The sequence below is a fragment of the Choloepus didactylus genome, chromosome 9 (assembly GCF_015220235.1).
Source record: "Choloepus didactylus isolate mChoDid1 chromosome 9, mChoDid1.pri, whole genome shotgun sequence".
Classification (NCBI taxonomy): Eukaryota; Metazoa; Chordata; class Mammalia; order Pilosa; family Megalonychidae; genus Choloepus; species Choloepus didactylus.
The window spans coordinates 36,818,691-36,838,713 of NC_051315.1; the positions used below are offsets into that span (position 1 = coordinate 36,818,691).

The window sequence follows — 20,023 nt, forward strand, 5'->3', positions numbered from 1 at the left end:
CGCCGCCGCCCCCTCTCTCCTGAGCTGCCCGAGGCTGAGCACGCTCCCGCGAGCCGGCCGCGCCGCGGAGAGAGTGGGTGGGCAGGCAAGGGAGGGGAAGGGAGAGGAAGGAGGGAGGAAGGGAGGGAGAGGGCGAGGCGCGTTCCCGCGACGGGGGCGCGCTCTCGCGCGGGCTGCCGGGATCGCTCGCCGCCGCTGTGGTAATGTCCGCCATGTTGGCCATGGCGCAGGGAGCGGATCGGGCGGGCGAGCGAAGGATCTAGTGTGTGGAAGCGGCCGCAGGCGGCGGAGGGCTGTTTTCGGGCGGGGTGGGCGCCCATGCTGTGGCCGGGGGCAGTGAGGAGGAGGAGGAGGAGCGGGCCGGCCGCGCTGCACTGAGGAAGGAGGTGGAGGAGGAGGCGGGAGTCCTCCCCCCCTCCCCGCCCGCCCCGACGCCGCCGCCCGGGCTGTTCCTGTAAGGCGGGGAGACAATGAGTAAACTCTCCTTCCGAGCGCGGGCGCTGGACGCCGCCAAACCGCTGCCCATCTACCGCGGCAAGGACATGCCTGATCTCAACGACTGCGTCTCCATCAACCGGGCTGTGCCCCAGATGCCCACCGGGATGGAGAAGGAGGAGGAATCGGTAGGGACTCGAGTGTTTATTACCCCCCCTTCCCTCCTCCCCCCTCCCCTTTGTCAGTCGGGCCTTGCCATTCACAGAGCGCTTTACGCTCGCTGGAGGGCGCCGCTGCCGCTCCAACGCTTGGGACTCTACGCCGGCGGAGTAGCGTAAACTCTCTCGGCCGGCGCAGCGCCCGCCCGCGGCCGCCATGTTGTTGCGTCCCAGTGTTGTGATTAGCTCGCAGCGCCGCTTACGCTGCCGTAAGGGGGCCTTGCCGTAAGCGGCGGCCGGGAATGGCGCAGGGGATGCGCGGGCCGCACTTGGCGTAAGGCCTCTGTTTACCTTTTTTACCTTCCCTCCGGCGCGGGGTTAATGGGTGAGGGATCCTGTGGTTAGGAAAGATTTGTTTTCCTCCTACTTTTAAATTTGGTTTTGCATTGAGTTCTCTTTGAAATGACTTATGCAACGTAAAGAGCTTTCAACACAAACATCTTGCTCCCAGCAAGGTAATCCTTGCCCCTCGCTCCCCCGCGCTAGCTGGTGCAGCGGGATGAGGTGGTGCAGCACTGCGGCGGGGAGGGCGGGGGCAGCGACTCTCCAGCGGGATGTAGCGTTAGAGCGACGCGACGGGCTCGCACGGTGGCCACGGCTCTGCCTGCCTCGCGGGACGGCGCCCATTCAGTGCGCGGCGTTAGAAATGAACGAGGGATGTTCCGGAGCGGCTGCCCGCGCTGCGCTGTGCCGGCTCTCGGTCCCTGGCAATTGTCAGTGGAGGGTGGTTTTTCAGACGTTGTACTGTCAATCTAGTACATCTAAGTTGACAGTTGTATATTTGATGAAATGCAGAAATGCTGCTTTGTTTTACCGTTATGGGTTGAATTTCATCTGGCTTAACAGAGTGTTTATGACTCTTGAGCAGTGTTACTTGCGTGCGAAGTTCATAGTAACTGCACCCTCAAGAATTTCTTCAATGAACTTGCGGTCCCGCCTTATTGTCAACCCCGGGTGTGTGTGGATTGGTTCTCTTGCTTCTGTGACTGTCAAAAGAAGGCTCGAGGTTTCCGTGATTGGTTTTCTCTTTTGACTATTGATATTGCAGGAAATGCTTTTACGTCTCTGATTGGCTGCTCGAGTTCTGACCTCATTATGCCACCTCGTTATTACTACTTTCTGCTGTGATTTAATTACATTTCTCTTTGCTGTTTGATTATTTGACAAGACTTAACCTTTTCAGTAGAAAGTAAATAAAGCTGTAGTATCAGGATGAACATTCATCATTTTAAAATTACACTAAGATAAAAATCCAACAGTTACGCCTAAGGTTTAAAGCTGAATGCTATGCGAATTTTTTTTTTTTTAAACAAAATTTGTTCTTGACTTAGCTCACTTTTCCATGGAGGATAGTTAAAATAATTGAATTTTCATAATTAACACTTTGGAAAACACAACTTTGGATTTCACAAAACTAAATTTCTTTTAATGTTATTTTTTGAGCAAAAAAGAAAGATGGGTTCTGAGTTTAGTTTCAGTATTGTCTTTAATTACTTGGCATTAATTGGGAAGATCTTTAGTCAAGAAACCTGTTCTACAATGAACAGTTAACCCTTGGAAAATATATTACTTTTTGTAAACAATGATTAGCAATATACCTGGTCTTTATTTTGCGTATATCTATATCTTGGTATTTTATCTGAATTTAGGAAGAAAACCGGCAGTTCAATTATTTTTTTATGTTGGTTACAAATAGGTGCTTAGCCCCTGTCATGATTCTGTACTGTTATCTTTTTCAGTAAAACTTGTGATTTGCAATGTTGAGCATGAGTGCCAAAGTTGGATCTTTTCAGAACTCTTCAGTTTAAATTTGCTGCTTCAACTCCTCAGTTTTAAGGAAGAAAAAATCCAAATTCTGATAGAACCAGATTTGAAACCCAGGACTTACAACTGTTTTGTTCTTTCTGCCTCTTTAATGTTTCAAGTGGAAGTTCTTAAACATCAAAACAAACCAAAACAAACCAGGCCAGTTAAGGTTTATAATCTTTGACTTCTCATAATGTCCAATTGGAGTGTTAGTTTTTTAGGTTACATGTTAGTTTTTAACGTCAGTTCATTTTTCAGTCTTATTTTTAGAACTGCTGTTATTAAGCAGATTTGTTCATTTTAAAACAAAATATTCTGCCTTGATAGACACTTCTAAGCAGCAGTAAAGTATTGTGAATTAAATGTTTTTGTGTTTCACTTCAGTTGTATTTAAACTCAATTTCTGGTGTACACATGATCCAGTTACTTTTATGCGTATTTTAAAAAATCACATAGAACTGTTTAAAGAAAAGTCTCTTGGCTTATGAATTTACTAATAAACTTTACTAAAGTTTCCTATTTACTGAACTCTCCACAATGTGACCCTTTTCTTGCTTGACTTGGCAAAATCCTGTCCTTTGACATCATTTTCAAGCCTTCATGGATGGCTTCTGATCCCCCACCCTAGCCCCCAATAAAATTAAGGCCTCTCTTATGTGCAGCTATTGGACTGTCATCTTTGTTTATACCGTCAGTGACTCAGTTTTGAGTTACTTTCAGACAATGCCTAGCAGAGGTAATCTAAGTGTTCTTTGGCATTGGTAGTACGCTATCATTGTTGGTGATATAGCTCTTTTTTTCTTTCGGACATGCAGGTATCTTTTACAGCTTTTCTTTCCTTTCATCAGCTTTTGCGTGAAGTTTACCAGTTGGCATCTTCCTATAACTTGGTTTCTGAAGTGATGCTCATGGCACTTTGTTTAGGTTAGAAACTGTAAACTTTTATTTATTCAGCATCTAAACAGCCAGAAAGGTTAGGTGATCAGTGCATTCTACCACCTTCCCATTAGTGTTGCAGAGTGGTAGTTCTTAAAAATGATGTTTTTAAGATAGTCTTAAAATTTTCCTCCGCTTGTTGAATATTTTTTCTGCTCAAGATGCCATGCTAATACTTTACGTATTATTTCATGTAATCCTTTTAAAAATCAACTTTTTTTGAGGTGTAATTTATATGCAATAAAATATACCCGTTTTAGGCATATGGTTTGATGAGTTTTGCCAAATGTAAACTCCCACATAAACACTACCATAATCAAGATAAAGGATATTTTTCAACACTCCCCCAAATTTCCCTTGTGCTCCTTTGCAGTCATTCCCTCTCCACCCCTAGTTCCAAGCAACTACTGACTGACTTTCTTTCACTATAGATTAGTTTTGCCTTTTCTACAATTTCATGTAAATAGAATCATAATATTCTTTTTTTTTTAATCTTCATTTTATTGAGATATATTCACATACCATGGAGTCATACAAAACAAATTGTACTTTCGATTGTTCACAGTACCAGAATCATAATATTCTTTTGTGTCTAGCTTCTTTTGCTCAGCTTGGTGCATTTGAGACACATCCACCTTGTTGCATATATCAGTCCCTTCCTTTTTATTGCTGAGTAGTAGTTCAGTAAATGAATATACTGTATCTGTGCATTCATGTTGGATATTTGGGTTGTTTCCAGTTTTTGTTTATCATTTAATCTTTGTGACAGCCCTCTGTGATGTCTTACTGCTAGTATTGGTGGGGCTTTGAATGTCAGAACCCTTGCTTTGTAAGTCAGAAAAGTCCATTCTCATAACCACTGTGCTTCATTTTGACTTTTTACAGAAGTCTGAATTAGCTTCTCAACTATTATATAAGTATTAAGTTAAACATAGTTTTAACATATAATGTTTTACTTATTCTAATTCTGGGAACTTAAATAGTATTGATTTACGAAGAATATTATTAACAAGTGTAGTTTTTTCCATCACTGTTTCTTACATTTGTTCTTAGCCTTTCAGATTTTCTGTCTGTCCCTTTTTTTCTTAGCAGTCCATTAATTCTTTTTCTGGCTCTATGGCACTATTATGTTTATCTGAGTATATATGTTATCTTAAGCATATGAAAAATTTGTGGAAACTATCTTATTTTATTATCTAGGTTTTCTCCTGCTAGAATGTAATCTCCATAAGTACAATGACCTTTGCTTGTTTTGTTCATTAATGTATTCCGAGTGCCCAGAACCGTGCCTGGCAGATAATATGTTCTTGATAAATGTTTGTTGAATGCTGAATGAGTCTGCTTCTTTTCTACACCGCGAGTTAGGCTATTGTGGAACAGTAGCTCTATATATAATTCGTTAGCAGAATTTAGTAAAATCTCCAGGAATTCTTTTTGGTTGCTCACTGTGGTACTTTGTAGACCAAAATTTTAAATCTTTTTTTTCTCTTGGATCAGAAACCTCTTTAAATATAAGGTTTTTTTTTTTACATGTAGATGTGGCTGAAATATTAGTTTTATGTTGTGTTAATTAACTCTTCCTAAGTGTATGCAGATTTCTATAATGTCTGTCTTCATCCTAGAATGAATCTACATGAAGCATGTGACTCAGCTTATATTTTAAAAAAAGACCATTTGAATTACCATTTCTCTCCCATGTTGTCTTTTTTTTTTTTTTGCCATTATCTTAATATTAAGTAGTATTTTAAATGGTAGGCTACGACTATATTCAGTTTTTCTGCCTTTACAGAGTTATTTGTGGCAGTGATATACTTCATGTGTCATAATAGAAGGGTTCTAAAGAACATATAAAATACAACACTGTAAATTGATATTTTAAAAATATTTAGCATTTCTTCTTTCAACAGAAGTAAATGCATGTGCCAGGGTATTATCTAAATGCCAAGTGTTACCTATATAAGCTAGGGGAAATTATTTAAAGGGGTCTACATATCAAAAAGTATGTGTAAGGCAGTTTGCTAAAGTGTTTTTGGGGTAAAAAGAATAAAATACAGACCATGACTTAAAGGAACTTAACTGAGTCATTGAGCTCAAAAACATTTATCTGTAAAGTTAGCAAAAACTACTGGGTAAAGTCAACTTGACAGGCATCAAAAGAGCATTAGAAAAAGTTAAATGTCAATGTTGTTGGGAGGAGTAAGAAAACCTGTTACTAGATGTATAGAGATGGCTTCTTGGAGAGAGATTGGGCTTCCAGCTTTGTTGTATGGAGAAACAGCAGAGGCTTTGTAGACATGGTTTGTGTTGAAGCAAATACATGAGCTCAGGGATGTTTAAAGGAAGTTCTATGGAGGTTAAGTAGACTAATGGAAAGTTCATCCAACTAATATGTTTGTCTATCCTTGCCTTTTCCCCCTGGTATAGAAACTTCATAAGGTGGGACTTTGTTCTCTGTACATCTTCAGCACTAGAAACTGTTTAGAACCTAGGAGGCATTCAATAAATACTTGGTGAATGAAGTTGGGTTGGAGATTAGGTTGAAAGAAAAGTAGGATACCAGGTCATAGGTAGTTTTTAATGTTAGACTCAGGAGTTTGTAGGGTCGTGTAGAAGAAAGAGCATGGAGGAGTCCTTACAGTTTTGTCCTTTATAGTTCTGTTGTTACTTGAAACCAACCTAATCGTTTCTCTGTCAAATATTTAAAGGCCTCATTTTTAGGAAAGCTTATATAGACAAAAATCTAATCTGTCCTTTATAGTTCTGTTGTTAAGTGGCCCTGTAATCTGGGAAGGTTTCCTGTTTCTCTGAGCCCAGGTTGTTCATTACTACCATCGCAGCTAACGTTTATTGAGTGTGTGTTATTGAGTGTGTTGAACATGTGCCAGGCACTGTGCTAAACTCAGTAGATGGCTTAGAGTTCATTGTAACCCAGGTTGTACAGGTATTGTTATTTTCTCTTTTCTGGAGGAAGAAACTGAGGTTTTAGAGATAAAGTATCTTGCCCAAGGTCACCCACCTAGACTAGAACGTGGTAGAGTTAGATTTTGAACTCAGGTCCTCTGTGTGATTGACTCCAGGGCTCAGATCTTCACTGCAGTATGGTACTACTTTTCATTTGTATCATAAATGGATTGAGTACTTGCTGATTTGGAACCAGATGATAACTAAGGTTCATTATAGCTCTGATGTTCTCACTTATTACCCTGTAGGCATGGAGGAGTCAGTAAAACTTGGGGAGTCTGACTCATTATATAGATACTTCTTTTTGTGTCTTGTGTTTAGAATAGCCAGAAGGAAATACCTGAAGTTGTTGAACTGTAATCTAGTAGTCTTGATCTTTGATAATGATTGTGCAACAATATAGAAGAAAAAAAAAATCAGTTGCCTGTGTTTTTATGGATCCACTTCTGGATGTTTTGTTCTGTTCCACCGATCTATGTATCTTATCTCTGACAGTACTACACCATCTTACTTAACCTCCCTCTATTGTAAGTCTTAAAATTGGGTAGAGTGCAATACTTGTGATCAATAAGAGGGAGAGGTAAGGGGTATGGGATGCTTAGGATCATCTTTTTTCTTTTTATTTCTTTTTCTGGAGTGATGCAAATGTTCTAAAAATGATCTTGGTGATGAATACACAAATATGTGATGATACTGTGAACCATTGATTGTATACTTTGGATGGATTGTATGAGGTGTGAATATATCTCAATAAAGTTATGTTAAAAAAACCTGGGGAGTGATACTATGAAAAATTTTTAAAGTGAATCCTTTTGAAACACATTCCTTGTTAAAAAAATTAAAGGAATGATTTAGCTGTGGTTTAAGTTTAGATTTTTGTCTGTATGAGTGTTTCTAAAAATGAGGCCTTTAAATATTTGATAGGTGAAATGATTAGGTTGGTTTCAAGTAACAAAAACCAAATCAGTTACTTTAAGGATACGGGGTGGGGTGGGGGGGCTGTTGTCTCTTAGACAACCCAAGGAACAGCTGAACAGTCAAGTCTCCGGAAGGATAGGAAGCAGGGCAGATATGGGCTCTTCAGCAGCAAGGGAGATAATGTAACTTAACTTGGTTAATTTCTGGGGCCAGACTGTATGGGTTTGATTCCTGGGCAGGTTAATTTTATCTGTAAAATCTCAAGGGATTGGCAGGAGAATTAAGTGAATTGTAGTGTGCTTGGAACTAAGCATCTAATAGATATTAGCTATTGTTATGAGTCTCTCAGTTCAAAATTCCAGATTCCTAAGGTAGAGAATGTAATTGGTCTGGTTTGCTTCACGTGTCTAGCTGTAACCTGTCAGTCAGGGGGTCAGAGGAAGTTAGTATACATGTGCTAGTAAGGGCTACTCTCCTGAGAATGGGGCCTTGGCCAGGGAGCTGCTCTGAGAAATCTACTGATGGGTGTATAACATCATGATCAAAAGTAGTGACATAAAATTGTTTTAATCTGTGGTTTATCCCAAGGTGAGTTAGTACACTTACTGTATTTTTATAAGTATTACATTTATAAGGTGCTTTAAATGAGATTGGAATATTTTGTATTTATTACCCTTTTAAATGAAATTTGAGTTAGGGACTAAAAGAAATCTCAAATCTTTTTTAAGAAAACAAACTCTTCACACTTATTAATTTTCAGAGTAGCAAAGGATGAGCTTTGTGTGACTTCCAAGAAATTATTTAACCTTCCTGGGCCGTTAGTTTCCTCATTTGTGAAATAGAATTGAACTGAGCGAACCTCAAATTACCTTTGGCTCTAAAAATTACTTGGATCTGTGAATCCACATGTCTGCCTACTGGGCATATTGTCCAGAATGTTAATCAGATGAAAAGAACTAACAAATGTGAGGCTTAATATTAAGATGATGATAATACATAAGGTTTAACTCTTTAACACTACTGAGATGCTGTCAGTTTGGTTTAGGGTCCTTTTTCTGGGGATTAGTTACATTTATCCACTATCCAATAATTTTTTCTAGAGATGAATAGAACAACCCACTCTGTATGTTTTGGATGTGATCAGTTTTCTTGCTTTCATGAAATTTTCTTTCTCTATTTTTACTTACTCATCATTGTAAATTTTCTGAATTTTGGTAGTACTGTTAGTCCATACCACTTGAGTTTACTTTGATTTTAAAATATCTCTTCTTTCCCATTTGGGGTGTGTGTCTGTGTATGTGTGTATGTGTTTGAAAGAGCAGGGCAGGGGATTCTCCCAACTAGACTAAATGCCTTAAGGAAGGTGTCTTGGCTGGTACCTTTTATTCAGCACCTAAGACAGGCTGGATACACGTACCTGGTTTGTGGTACAAGCACTGGCCACTAGGGTTGAGTTTGGTTGTTTTCCTAAACATAAAACTCTGCATCTTCATTTGAAGTAGAGTAGAGGTAGAAAAATGATAATAGGTACATGGGGACAGCATGTGGTAAGGCTGATAGGTAGAATAGTCCATGAAGGAGACCAGTGTAGATAACAGAATATCCATCATGATTTTGTCTTATAGCTGGTTTTTATTTGTCTTGTTTATACTATTTAAATGGAACAGAACTTCACATTTGCCTATCCCATCATGCAAGACTGTTCCTTCCTGGGTATAATACTGTGGAGGAAGATGGCAGTCACTTCTAGATTCTCCTTAGCACCATTTCCGTATGTCTACCTGCCTTTAGGTTTCTGTTTTCCTGTCAGCTAGCAATGCTGTGCAGTCAGAGGGCTAGCTTCTCTGCTTGCTCTCAAACTCCTATCTTTGCTTCCAGGTTTCTTGTATTCGTGGGCAAAGGGACATCAGGCTGTTGATTGGGGAGTTGGCAATCAGTGCTCAGGTGTACTGCTAACTTGGTGAAGTGACCAGAACCTTGAAATAGTGACTTAAGTTCCAATCCTAGCTTCTGCCACTTTCTCTCTGGGCAAGGTAAATTATTTAACCACATGAAGCCACATTTCTCCATCTGTTTAATGAGGTGTACCTTGAAGGGTTGCTTTAAAGGATTAAATTTTTATAACTTATACAGTGTCCCCATGTGTTATTCTATGATCTGGTCTCACTTTTTCTCCCTCCTTTACAGCTTTCAAACATTAGCACATTGAATAGGTTTATTTTACTCCTTCTTTCTCAGTTTCCTGACAGGGCAGTTAACAATCAAATTGATTTTTTTTTTTAAGTTGAGACCTTGAAAATTAGCAGCCAGAAGATTAAATCTTCAGCCAACCTTGCTCAGGGTAATAATTGATAGTTAAATATTGTATTTGTTTTCCAGACATGATTTATTTTTTATTTTTTATTTTTATTAGCTTAGTTGGTCCTGGGGGAAAAAAGATTATGCAATGAAAATCTGGTCAGTCGGTGGTATAGACAAGAGAGGAGAATGAAGAGAGGAGATAGTCTAATATACTAATGAAGTCTTTGGGATGAACACTTAAGTTTGGAAGCTTTGGAAAGCAAGATACTGATGAGAGTAGTCATGCCATTTGTTTGATCTTTGAGGTGTTTTTCAACTCTGACACTATTGTCATTCAATTTGTAGTTGATTTTATGCAACTGATGCAGACATAACAGGAAGTTTATTGTATGTATCCACTGTCCACTAATTTCTGGAAGGATTCCATTTGGGATAACCCGGAAGTGCACCCTCCCTCAATTTCCAGATGAGGGTTATTGCACCTGATTTGAGAAACATCCAGGGCTTCTTAACCTTTCCTGTGCCTTGTCCTGTGCCTTGGACTTCCTTGGCAGTCTGGTGAAACTCTTCAGAATGATGTTTTACATGCATAAAATAAAATCAGATAAACCAATCACATTGTTATATAGATGTCAAACTGTTAAAAAGTCATTTGTAATATATGTGCTTCTTTAATTCATTGAAAAACAAGATCCAAAGTTGGATCTGTTTATCTTAAATGTGAAGTAGTGATGAATGTAAATAATATTTTGACAATGTCAACCACTGTAATATGGTGTGAAAAGATCTATGATTTCTCTTGGTGAAAAAGTCACAGGAATTGCTGGTACTATTGTGGTCTGTTGCCTACTTTAATAATGGAAGGAAATGTTAGATTTACATTAGAAGTTAGTGAAATTAAAGAAATAATACCTTCTCACCCAAGTTCATGATACTCTGAATTCTTTCCACGGATGTTTTGGGAATTCATGACTCTAGGTTAAGAACTCTGAAGAGAGTTTCCTTGGCCCAAATGGCAGTCTTTCTTTTGTCACCCTTGTCCAAAGTATATAGGCAGGATGCAGATTTTATTTGTACCATTACAAAAGAGATGCTGCTATAAACAGAATGGCATTATGTTCACATTTAAGACTTTTATACTATTAAAATTGAAAAATAATTGATGCATATGATTTAAAGATGAAAATTTAATATCACAAAAGGATACACATGAAAAGTAAGGGCCCTTTCTTCCCCAGATCTGCAGACCCTTTACAGAGGCAGCTGTTATTTGCAGCTTGTGTGTGTCCCCTGGAAAATTTCTAGACAAATGCTTTTTTGTTGGTAATGTGGGAAAATATTTCTCTTGAACTCATTTTAAGAGTGAAAAATAGATGACCTTAAAGTTAGTTTCTTAATCTACAGTCATAGAGTCAGAATTTAAATTTCTTCTCTTCAAAATAGCTGTGGAATTGATAATTGGCAAGTTGTAGCTTCCTGTTGAGTTATTTGAAGTTTGGATATCAAACACTTAACTTTTCATTCCCATATGGGAATTTGTCCCATATGGGAATTTGGTTGTCTCTAAAGCCTTGTGTTGTTCTTGGGACTTTTGCTTATATTCCTGTATTTAAAATGTCAAAGTCAGATTAACTACTGACTAGGTGACTTGCATTTTCTCAGACTTTTATTTTGTGGCCTGAAGTAACAGCTTGGGTCAGAAGAGCAACAGTTGGGTACCCCTTTGACGAAGGCTGTCTTATTTCAGGTGTCACATTGGCAAGCCAGATCTTCCATACAGACTGCAGTCTCAGACTTTCACTGAAGCTGTTTTTGATGTTTATTCATTTAATAAATAGCTCCATGAACACAGGAACCTTGTCTGTATCACATTTATATCCCCCATCATCTGGTCCAGTGAATGGCATGTGGTAGCTGCTCGTTAAATATTTGCTGACTGGAAGAACACCACCTCCTATGTGCTTTAGTCACAGAAGGTGATAAGATGTGGTGCCTGTCTTCAAGCAGCTTATAGTACAGTAGGAGAAAAAAAGGATTGTACACAGATAAGTCAATATGAGGTTTAATGTGTTATGTGGAGGATTAAAAATTGTGGAAATTTGGATCTACCAAATGATTTGAACCAGAGTATATGTGAATTCATGTAATAGCAAGTTGAATATAATGTATTATTATATTAATTTTTAGAAATTAGTCTTGAAATTATTTCTGTATGCCAGGATACCATGAGTTATTTGACACATATTGATCCTTTCATACAGGGAAGTTTGTGATATCCAGTACAGTTGTTAGAGGGTTGAAACAATTTTGTAGTCTAGAGTAGGTCCCCCTTTTAGAACAGGCAAAATCCTATTACAAACAATGCCATTAAAAGATTTCTAAAGAAAAGAAACTTTTGTGTTATGGAAGATGGACTAAAGAAACCTTGTTGCTTGATTATTATACAAGTAATGTGCAAGATTTAATTTTTGGTTTAAAGCCACTTTCATTAAGAAAGGACTTGGAAGAAGATTGTCTTCAATCAGTAGCAGTTACCTTTCAACTTTATTTGAAATAGCTTAGCCACCTTAGCAGAATTATCAGGGCTTACAAAATTACCAAAGGATTTAGGACATTGATTCTCAAACTTGGGCATGCATCGGAATCACGTGGAGGGTTTGTTAAAACAGATCATTGGGTCCATTCCCAGAGTGATTTAATAGGTCTGGAATGGGGCCTGAGAATTTGCATTTTTAACAACCTCCTAGGTGATCTTGATTCAGCCTGTCTGGGGACTTCCATTTAAAAACCACAATTTAGGAGGTAAAATAGTGGTTTTCATCTTGGCCGCACATCAAAATAACAAATCCTTTTAAAAAATACGTGTATAGGCTTTACCTTAGATCTACTAACCAAATCACAATTTATGGGTGATTCTGATTCAGTAGGATTGATTCGTCTACACAGATATCTGTGAATCATGGCGTTGGCATGTTTGGCCATGCATGGTCCGTGTCTTACTGTTTTACTGCTGTTTTCAGGGGTTTCTTGTGTTCTAATTCATTAGCAGTCAAGCTTTTATTTTGACTGTTACTTATTGTGTGTATATGTGTAACAGAAACAAAGTATACTTTTGTTACCCACTGTTCAGCTTTGCTAATGTTGCTGCTATGCAAAATACCAGAAATGGATTGGCTTTTATAAAGGGGGTTTATTTGGATACAAATTTGCAGTCTAAAGACCATGAAAATATCCAAATTAAGGCATCAGCACAAGTATACCTTCACTGAAGAAAGGCCAATGGCGTCCAGAAAACCTCTTGACTGTCATCTGCTGATTCTGGGGTTGTGTTCCAGCTCCTTTTTCAGCTCCTGTGCGTTCTTCAAAATGTTAGTTTTGGGGTGTTTTGTCCTCTCTTAGCTTCTCCGAAGCAAAGTGTCAGCAAAAGTCTGCTTTCAGTGGCTATCTCCAAAATGTCTCCCTTGGCTGTAGCAGCACTGAGTTCCTTCTGTCTGTTAACTCTTTTATAGGGCTCCAGTGATTTAATTAAGACCCATGCTGAATGGGTGGGGCCAAACCTCCATGGAAATAATCCAGTTAAAGGTATTACCCACAGTTGAATGGGTCATATCTCCATGGAAACAACCTAATCCAAAGATTCCAACCTAATCAACACTCATAGGTCTGCCCCCACAAGATTGCATTAAAGAACATGGTGTTTTGGGGAACATAATACATCCATACCAAGCATGCCCACACGTACATTTATGCATATGCATGCCTGTATATTTTTCCCCTTTTCAGTTCTATTTTATTAAAAATAATTCTGGTCATGAGCTACAAAATTGATTTAATGATTCACTAATGGTTCAAACCACAGTTTGAAAGACAATATTCAGCGAATTCAACAAACATGAATTATATGTTATTTACTACTTAAGCAGTGAAAAATAGTAAATGATATTAAACTATATATATATATATCTGAATTTCCCATGCTAGAGAATATAAGGTTTTAATCTTGGCAGGAAAGTAGAATTTTGCAGGGTAAGTCATCAAGTTTGTATTTGTAAAAGATCATCATTGTAAGATGGACTGTGGAGGCAGTGGGTCGTGGTGGTGGCAGAAGACTAGAGACAAAACTAGTTAGGCTAGTGTACCAGGAATGGCATTTCTGTGTATTTTCAGCAAATTTATGACAGAGCAAAAGCAATCTGGATGTCTCGTGGATTAAGGAATTTTTGTTAAGTCTCCATTTTAAATCATAGTTCCTTAACTGAGGTCCCTGGTCCTCAGTTCCTTCCCCACAGTTTTATTTGTATACTACTCTTCCCCCTCTCCCCCCAAGAATCATCAGATTATTAATGAAATAAGTGACCTAGTGGAGGTTGAGAATCTTACTATAGTGATGAGCAATTTTGCATTTCTTTTTTATTGGTATGTTATATATGAATCACAAAGTTCTAAAATTTCTGCCTCTGAATTTACAATCTGTGTACTGATTCTTAGATATTTTACATGGAAACCCATCACTGAAAATACAAATATGTAGAATATAAGGAAGAATCTTTTAAGTGTTAAAGTAAATAAATTTAGGTATCTTTTGCCTGATGGAATCATGTTTAGAAACAGGGAATAATTAGAAGTTACCTAACTTCTCATTCCCTTTATAAACTGTTAGGACATGAAGCCAGCAAAGGGAAGGTGCTTATTCTAAAGCTACTCAGCCATCTGAGCATATGGTGACATAGTTAATTTCTCTATAACTTGGAGAAATGAAACCCCACAACATCCAACTTGTTTTATTCTGTTTTTGGAAATAATATACTCTCCCTTCCCGTTATAACAGGACCATATATATGGTCATTTGTAAAAATTCAGAATATTCAGGAAAAGTACAAGGAAGAAAACAGAGATCCTTCCCAGTCCTACCACTCTGAGCTATCCACAGTGGACACTTGGGTAGGTGTACATCCTTCCATGCTTTTTTCTGTATATTTATATATGTATAGATATATATGTATGTGCATTTCACATTTTTTTAAAATTCAGTTTTATTGAGGTATATTCCATGGTGTACAGTCAGCTGTTCACAGTACCATCTTGTAGTTGGGCATTCATCACCCCCAATCTGTTTTTGAACATTTTCCTTATACCAGAAAGAATCAGAATCAGAATAAAAAATAAAAATAAAAAAGAACACCCAAATCGTCCCTCCCATCCCGCCCTATTTTTCATGTAGCTTTTGTCCCCATTTTTCTACTCATCCATTCATACACTGGATAAAAGGAGTGCGATCCACAAGGTTTTAACAATCACACAGTCACCCCCTTGTAGTCTACATTGTTATACAATTGTCTTCAAGAGTCAAGGCTACTGGGTTGGAGTTTGGTAGTCTCAGGTATTTACTTCTAGCTATTCCAATACATGAAAACCTACAAAGTGTTGTCTATATAATGCATAAGAATGTCCACCAGAGTGACCTCTCGACTCCATTTGAAATCTCTCAGCCACTGAAGCTTTATTTCGTTTCATTTCACATCCCTCTTTTGGGCAAGAAGATGTTCTTAATCGCACGATTCCGGGTCCAGATTCATCCCCAGGAGTCATATCCTGCGTTGCCAGGGAGATTTACACCCCTGGGAATCAGGTCCCACGTAGGGGAGAGGGCACTATCACATTTATTTTTAACCTTTGTGCCTTGTGTTTGAGGTGTCATGTTTGTTTTTAACCTGTTCCTTTCAGATAGAAAAATCTAAGTAAAGAATCTATTTGGCCCGGCCTGAGTCATGTTGTCAAATGTTGGACTAGTCCTGTTCACTGTAGCCTGCTTGCATTTGGATCATTGATTTAAAGTGGCGTTTGGGAGGAAATAATGGTGGCTTCTCAAACCAAGAGAATTTAAAGCTTAGATGTGGTCACTGGAAGAATTCTTGTGGGTTGGACATTAAACCTAATTTGTTATTGCTATAACTGGGTGGTATTCTATTGTGTATATTTACTGTAATCAGTTCCTTGTTGATGGATATTGATTGTTACGTAATCAGGTTTTCAGTTCTTAATTAAAAATGCCTCTGGTTAGTTATTTTATCCTTTTAAAAACTTTTTATTTTGAAATAATTTCAAACTTACAGGATCATTGGAAAAATATGAACCCCATATAGAGAACTCCAACATCCCCCCCACTAGCTAGACCCACTAATTTTAACATTTTGCCACCTTTCCCCTCCCCTCCCCTCCCCTCCCTCCCTTCTGTCCGTCCGTCCATTCATCCATCCACCCATCCTTCCACTCATCTTCTGATTTTTTTTGCGTGTGTTTGGTATGGCTTGTCCCCCCGTCCCACATTCTCATTGCTCTTTTTTTCCATGTTTCCTGGCTATTCTTGCTTGTTTATTTTTCCATATGAACTTTATAATTATTTTGTCTAGGTTTTAAAAAGTTGGTATTTTTATTGGTGTTCAGCTTTCCTTTATAAATTAACTTATGGAGACTTGACATTTTTATGATGTTGACTTCCTATGCAAGGACATGGTTCATCTTTTCGTTTGTTGAAGTCTCCTTATGTATCCTTCAGGAGTGTTTTTCTTATACTAATCTTGCACATTTTTTGTTAAGCTTAGTCCTAGGAATTTATCTACTTGGTTGCGATTGTAAATGGCATCTCCTCTTCCATTATACCTTATAATTGGTTATTGCTTGTATTTAAGAAAACTTTCAATTTCTTTGTTAATTTTATACCCTGTGGTTTCACCAAATTACCTTACTGTTTGTACTATTTTACATTGATTCTTTACGGCTATTGAGATAGATGCCATATGATCTGCTAATATAATTTTACCTTTGCTTTTCCAAATGGTATGCCTCTAATTGTGTTCCTCTGATTCTGTTGTCATATATATCCAGTTCCATGCTAAATATTAGTGAGGATTAAGATGATGGGCACTTTTGTTTCTAACTTCTATGTAAATGCCTGTAGTGTTTCTTCATTAAATAAGAGGTAGATTTTTTTGACTGATAAAGGTATATAGAAAAGAATACATACACATTTATAATAATATAATATGAAACATTATGTAATAAGTAATAAATCTTCTGTCTTTATATCATGAACAAATGTTAAATTCTCTTAAATAACCTTTTTGACATTTCTGGAGGTGACCATATGATTTTCCCCTTGGGTCTATTCATTATTGATGAATATTACAATATTGACATTCTTGGAATGAATCTCACTTTGTAATGAGGTTTTTGTTTTGTTTTATTTTGATGTTTTTAGCTTTATTATTTTCTTCTCTACAAAAGGACTTTTCAGAGCTTTGGCCTCATCTTGGCCAAAGGTAGATGGTCACCCTGTCTTTTCTAATTTTACATCTCTATTTAAGCAACCAGCTCTGGCTGAGACTAGTGATCCAGCCTCATTTCTAAATTTCCAGGAGATGGAATATGATTTGCCTAATTCAGGGCAGGTATTCGGCTGGGTTCAGTCAACTGTGACTAGGGGTATGGGATGAGGTGATTTCCTATTTTGGCTGATGGCACCTATGTGGGAGAGAATGGCAATTCTTAGAGTGGACATTGGTATGAGGGGACAGACACCTCAAAAGATACCTATTGCAATTTTGTATTTTGCAGTACAGAACTGAATAGTTTACAGCTAGGAAAACTCCAGTTTTAATGTACAGATTAAGATATCTTTGGTACATGGCATTCTGTCACTTGGAACACCACAGGCTTTTTTACCCACCCTACAGTACATGTTTTCAGTGGTTACTTGGGAAGTAAAATCCCTGAATCACCCACCACCACCACCTCCCCAAAAGGGGGCTCTTATTTTTTGGTATGTAGGTATAATATGTATTATATGTGATTTTTCAAAGAGCAAGAACTTATCTATATTACCTATAGTAACATTATTTTAGGCAGAATTTGTAGTTGAAAGATGTCTTTTTAAAATAGATTCACTGAGGTATAATTGAAACATAAATTGTATATATTGAAAGTATAAAATTTGGTAAGTGTGCTTAAAACCATCACTGTAGTCAAGATAGTGAACATAACCATCACCTTCAATATTTGTTTCCTCACCCCCTTTTATAACCCTTTCCCACCCTTGTTCCTTGCGCAAACACTGATCTGCTTTCTGTCACTGTTCAACTAGTGGTTTGCATTTTCTAGAATTTTATATAAATGGAATTATATGATACATATAACTTGTATCTGACTTGTTTTACTTACAATTGTTTTGAGATTCCTGCATGTTGTAGTAAGTATCAGTAGTTCATTCTTTTTTGTCACTGAGTAGGATTCCATTGTATGACTATACCACAGTTGATACATTCACCTGTTGATGGATTTTGGCTTTTACAAATAAAGCTGCTGCTGTGAACGTTAGTGTGGGCACGTGCTTGCATTCATCTTGGGTAAAATACCTAGAAGTGAAATGGTTTGATTGTAGATATTTTAAAAAGGTTTAACTTTCAAAGAAAAAAAAAAAAACTGTCAAACTCTGAGTTTACCACAAGATATCTTTTTTTGAAATGTTACTTAGTTTAAAACCTTGCTACTCAAAGTTTGGTCTGCAGCATTGCATCACCTGGGAGCTTGTTAAAAATGCCCAATGTCAGGCCCCACCCTAGACCTACTGAATCAAACTTTCAGTTTAACAAGATCTCCAGGTGGCTCAAATGCACCTTTGAGATGCTCTGGTTTAGAGCAGTAGTTCACAACTTTTTTCCTGCTGTAAAACATCTTAGGGCTTTTCTGTAAGATTCTCAAATGGTGCTTGGGAAAAGCAGAATGGTGTTTTTATTTTGATTTGATTAAGATGGATTTTGAAAAGTCTAATAGATAATATTAATAAAGTTGGAGTATTCTGTCCCCCCTTCAGACAACTGCTTTATAGTAATTTACTTATGGCAATAAGGTATTTTTGGCTTTTGCCCATTTCACATTTGGTATTTTGGGAGGAATTTCTTCTGAAGTGTTTTCAGGTGTAGAACTCTCTAGCCTAAAACAGATAATTTCTGTGGGCATTAGAGTACCCCTTTTCTTTTTGTATAATTTGCATGTGAATAAATGTTTGTTAGCCATATTTTTCATGTTCTTAATCTCTCTTCTCTTTTTTTTTTTTTTTTTTTTTTTTTTTTTTTTTTTTTTTTTTTTACGACTAGTGGCTTAATTCTTGGTTATTTAATATATAGGTATCTTGAAATTATCTGCTTGGGTTATCTATTTACTCAGAGTATTTCAGGAATGCAAAATAATTTCAGTGACTTTATAGTTGAATACTGAATAAAGCTTTTTAAAGTCAAGTACCAATAACTTATTTTGCCTTATTTTAACATCACTGTTTTTCAGAAGAGAAAAATCTCTACCTTGTTATTAAATTCTAAAAAGAATTTATTGCACGTGGGCACTTATCTGTTTAGTTGATCAGTGTCTTTACAGTTTTACAGAAAAGGCAGAAAGCTTAATAATGTGACTATTTAATTGATTTTCTGCTAAATGTGAGGTATTTCTTTGGCAGGCAAGGTTAATGAAATACGTGTAACTTTACTTGCAAATACAGTACTTAGAATACTAGAGAAATGGATGAATAGCATATTCTTTAAACCAATGTTTTTCAAATTTTCTGTGGTGAAAGACAAGTTTTTTTTTTAAGTAATTCATTGCATACTAAAACTTTTGTATAATGCACTGAAAATGAATATTAGAAATTTTTCTTAATGTAGAAAATGCAAGTCCACAATTTAAAAAAAAATTACTATTGTAAAATATAGATAAAATTTGCCATTTTAACTATTTTAAGTGTTCAATTCAGTGGCATTAATTACATTCACAATATTTTGCAACCATTGCCACCACCCATCTCCAGAACTTTTTCATCTAATTTTCCCTTTCTGTGGATTATTCTTAGAAATGTGTTAGTTTCCAAATATTTAGTGATTTTACATTTATCTTTCTGTTACTGATTTTTGATTTATTTCCTTTGTAGTCTGAGGATACAATTTGACTTAAATCCTTTTAAATTTAATTGAAACTTGTGTTTTGGTTCACAATATGTTCTGTCTAGATAAATTGTGTGCATGTGGAAAGAATGTTTATATTGCTTTTGATGGGTGGAGGGTCCTGTGTCACTCAGTGATGGTGGGAATGTAAAATGGTACAGATGCTGTGGAAAACATTTCCTTAAAAAAGTTAAACATAGAATTACCATATGACCTGGAAATTCCACTCTTAGGTATATACCCAAAAGAATTAAAAGTAGGTACTTGTACACCAGTGTTCATAAAAGCAGTATTCACAATAGCCAAAAGGTGGAAACAACCAATGTGTCCATCAACAAATGAATGGATAAACAAAGTGTAGTATATACATACAATGGCATGTTACTTAGCCATAAAAAGAAATGAAGTTTTGATGATTGCTACAACGTGGATGAACTTTGAAAACATTATGTTAAGCTA

At 37.3% G+C, this 20,023-nt stretch overlaps 1 protein-coding gene across 1 annotated transcript in view; it reads left to right on the top strand.

Annotated features, from left to right (window-relative positions):
* Window positions 1-252: 252 nt before the first annotated feature.
* The window catches only part of EPC2 (enhancer of polycomb homolog 2), a 146,380-nt gene continuing 126,609 nt past the window's right edge, over window positions 253-20,023 (top strand). Inside the window, exon 1 of the mRNA XM_037849257.1 lies at window positions 253-623. Within this exon, the coding sequence (XP_037705185.1) occupies window positions 471-623 (153 nt within the window). The 5' untranslated portion in view covers window positions 253-470. The remainder of the gene's footprint in view (window positions 624-20,023) is intronic.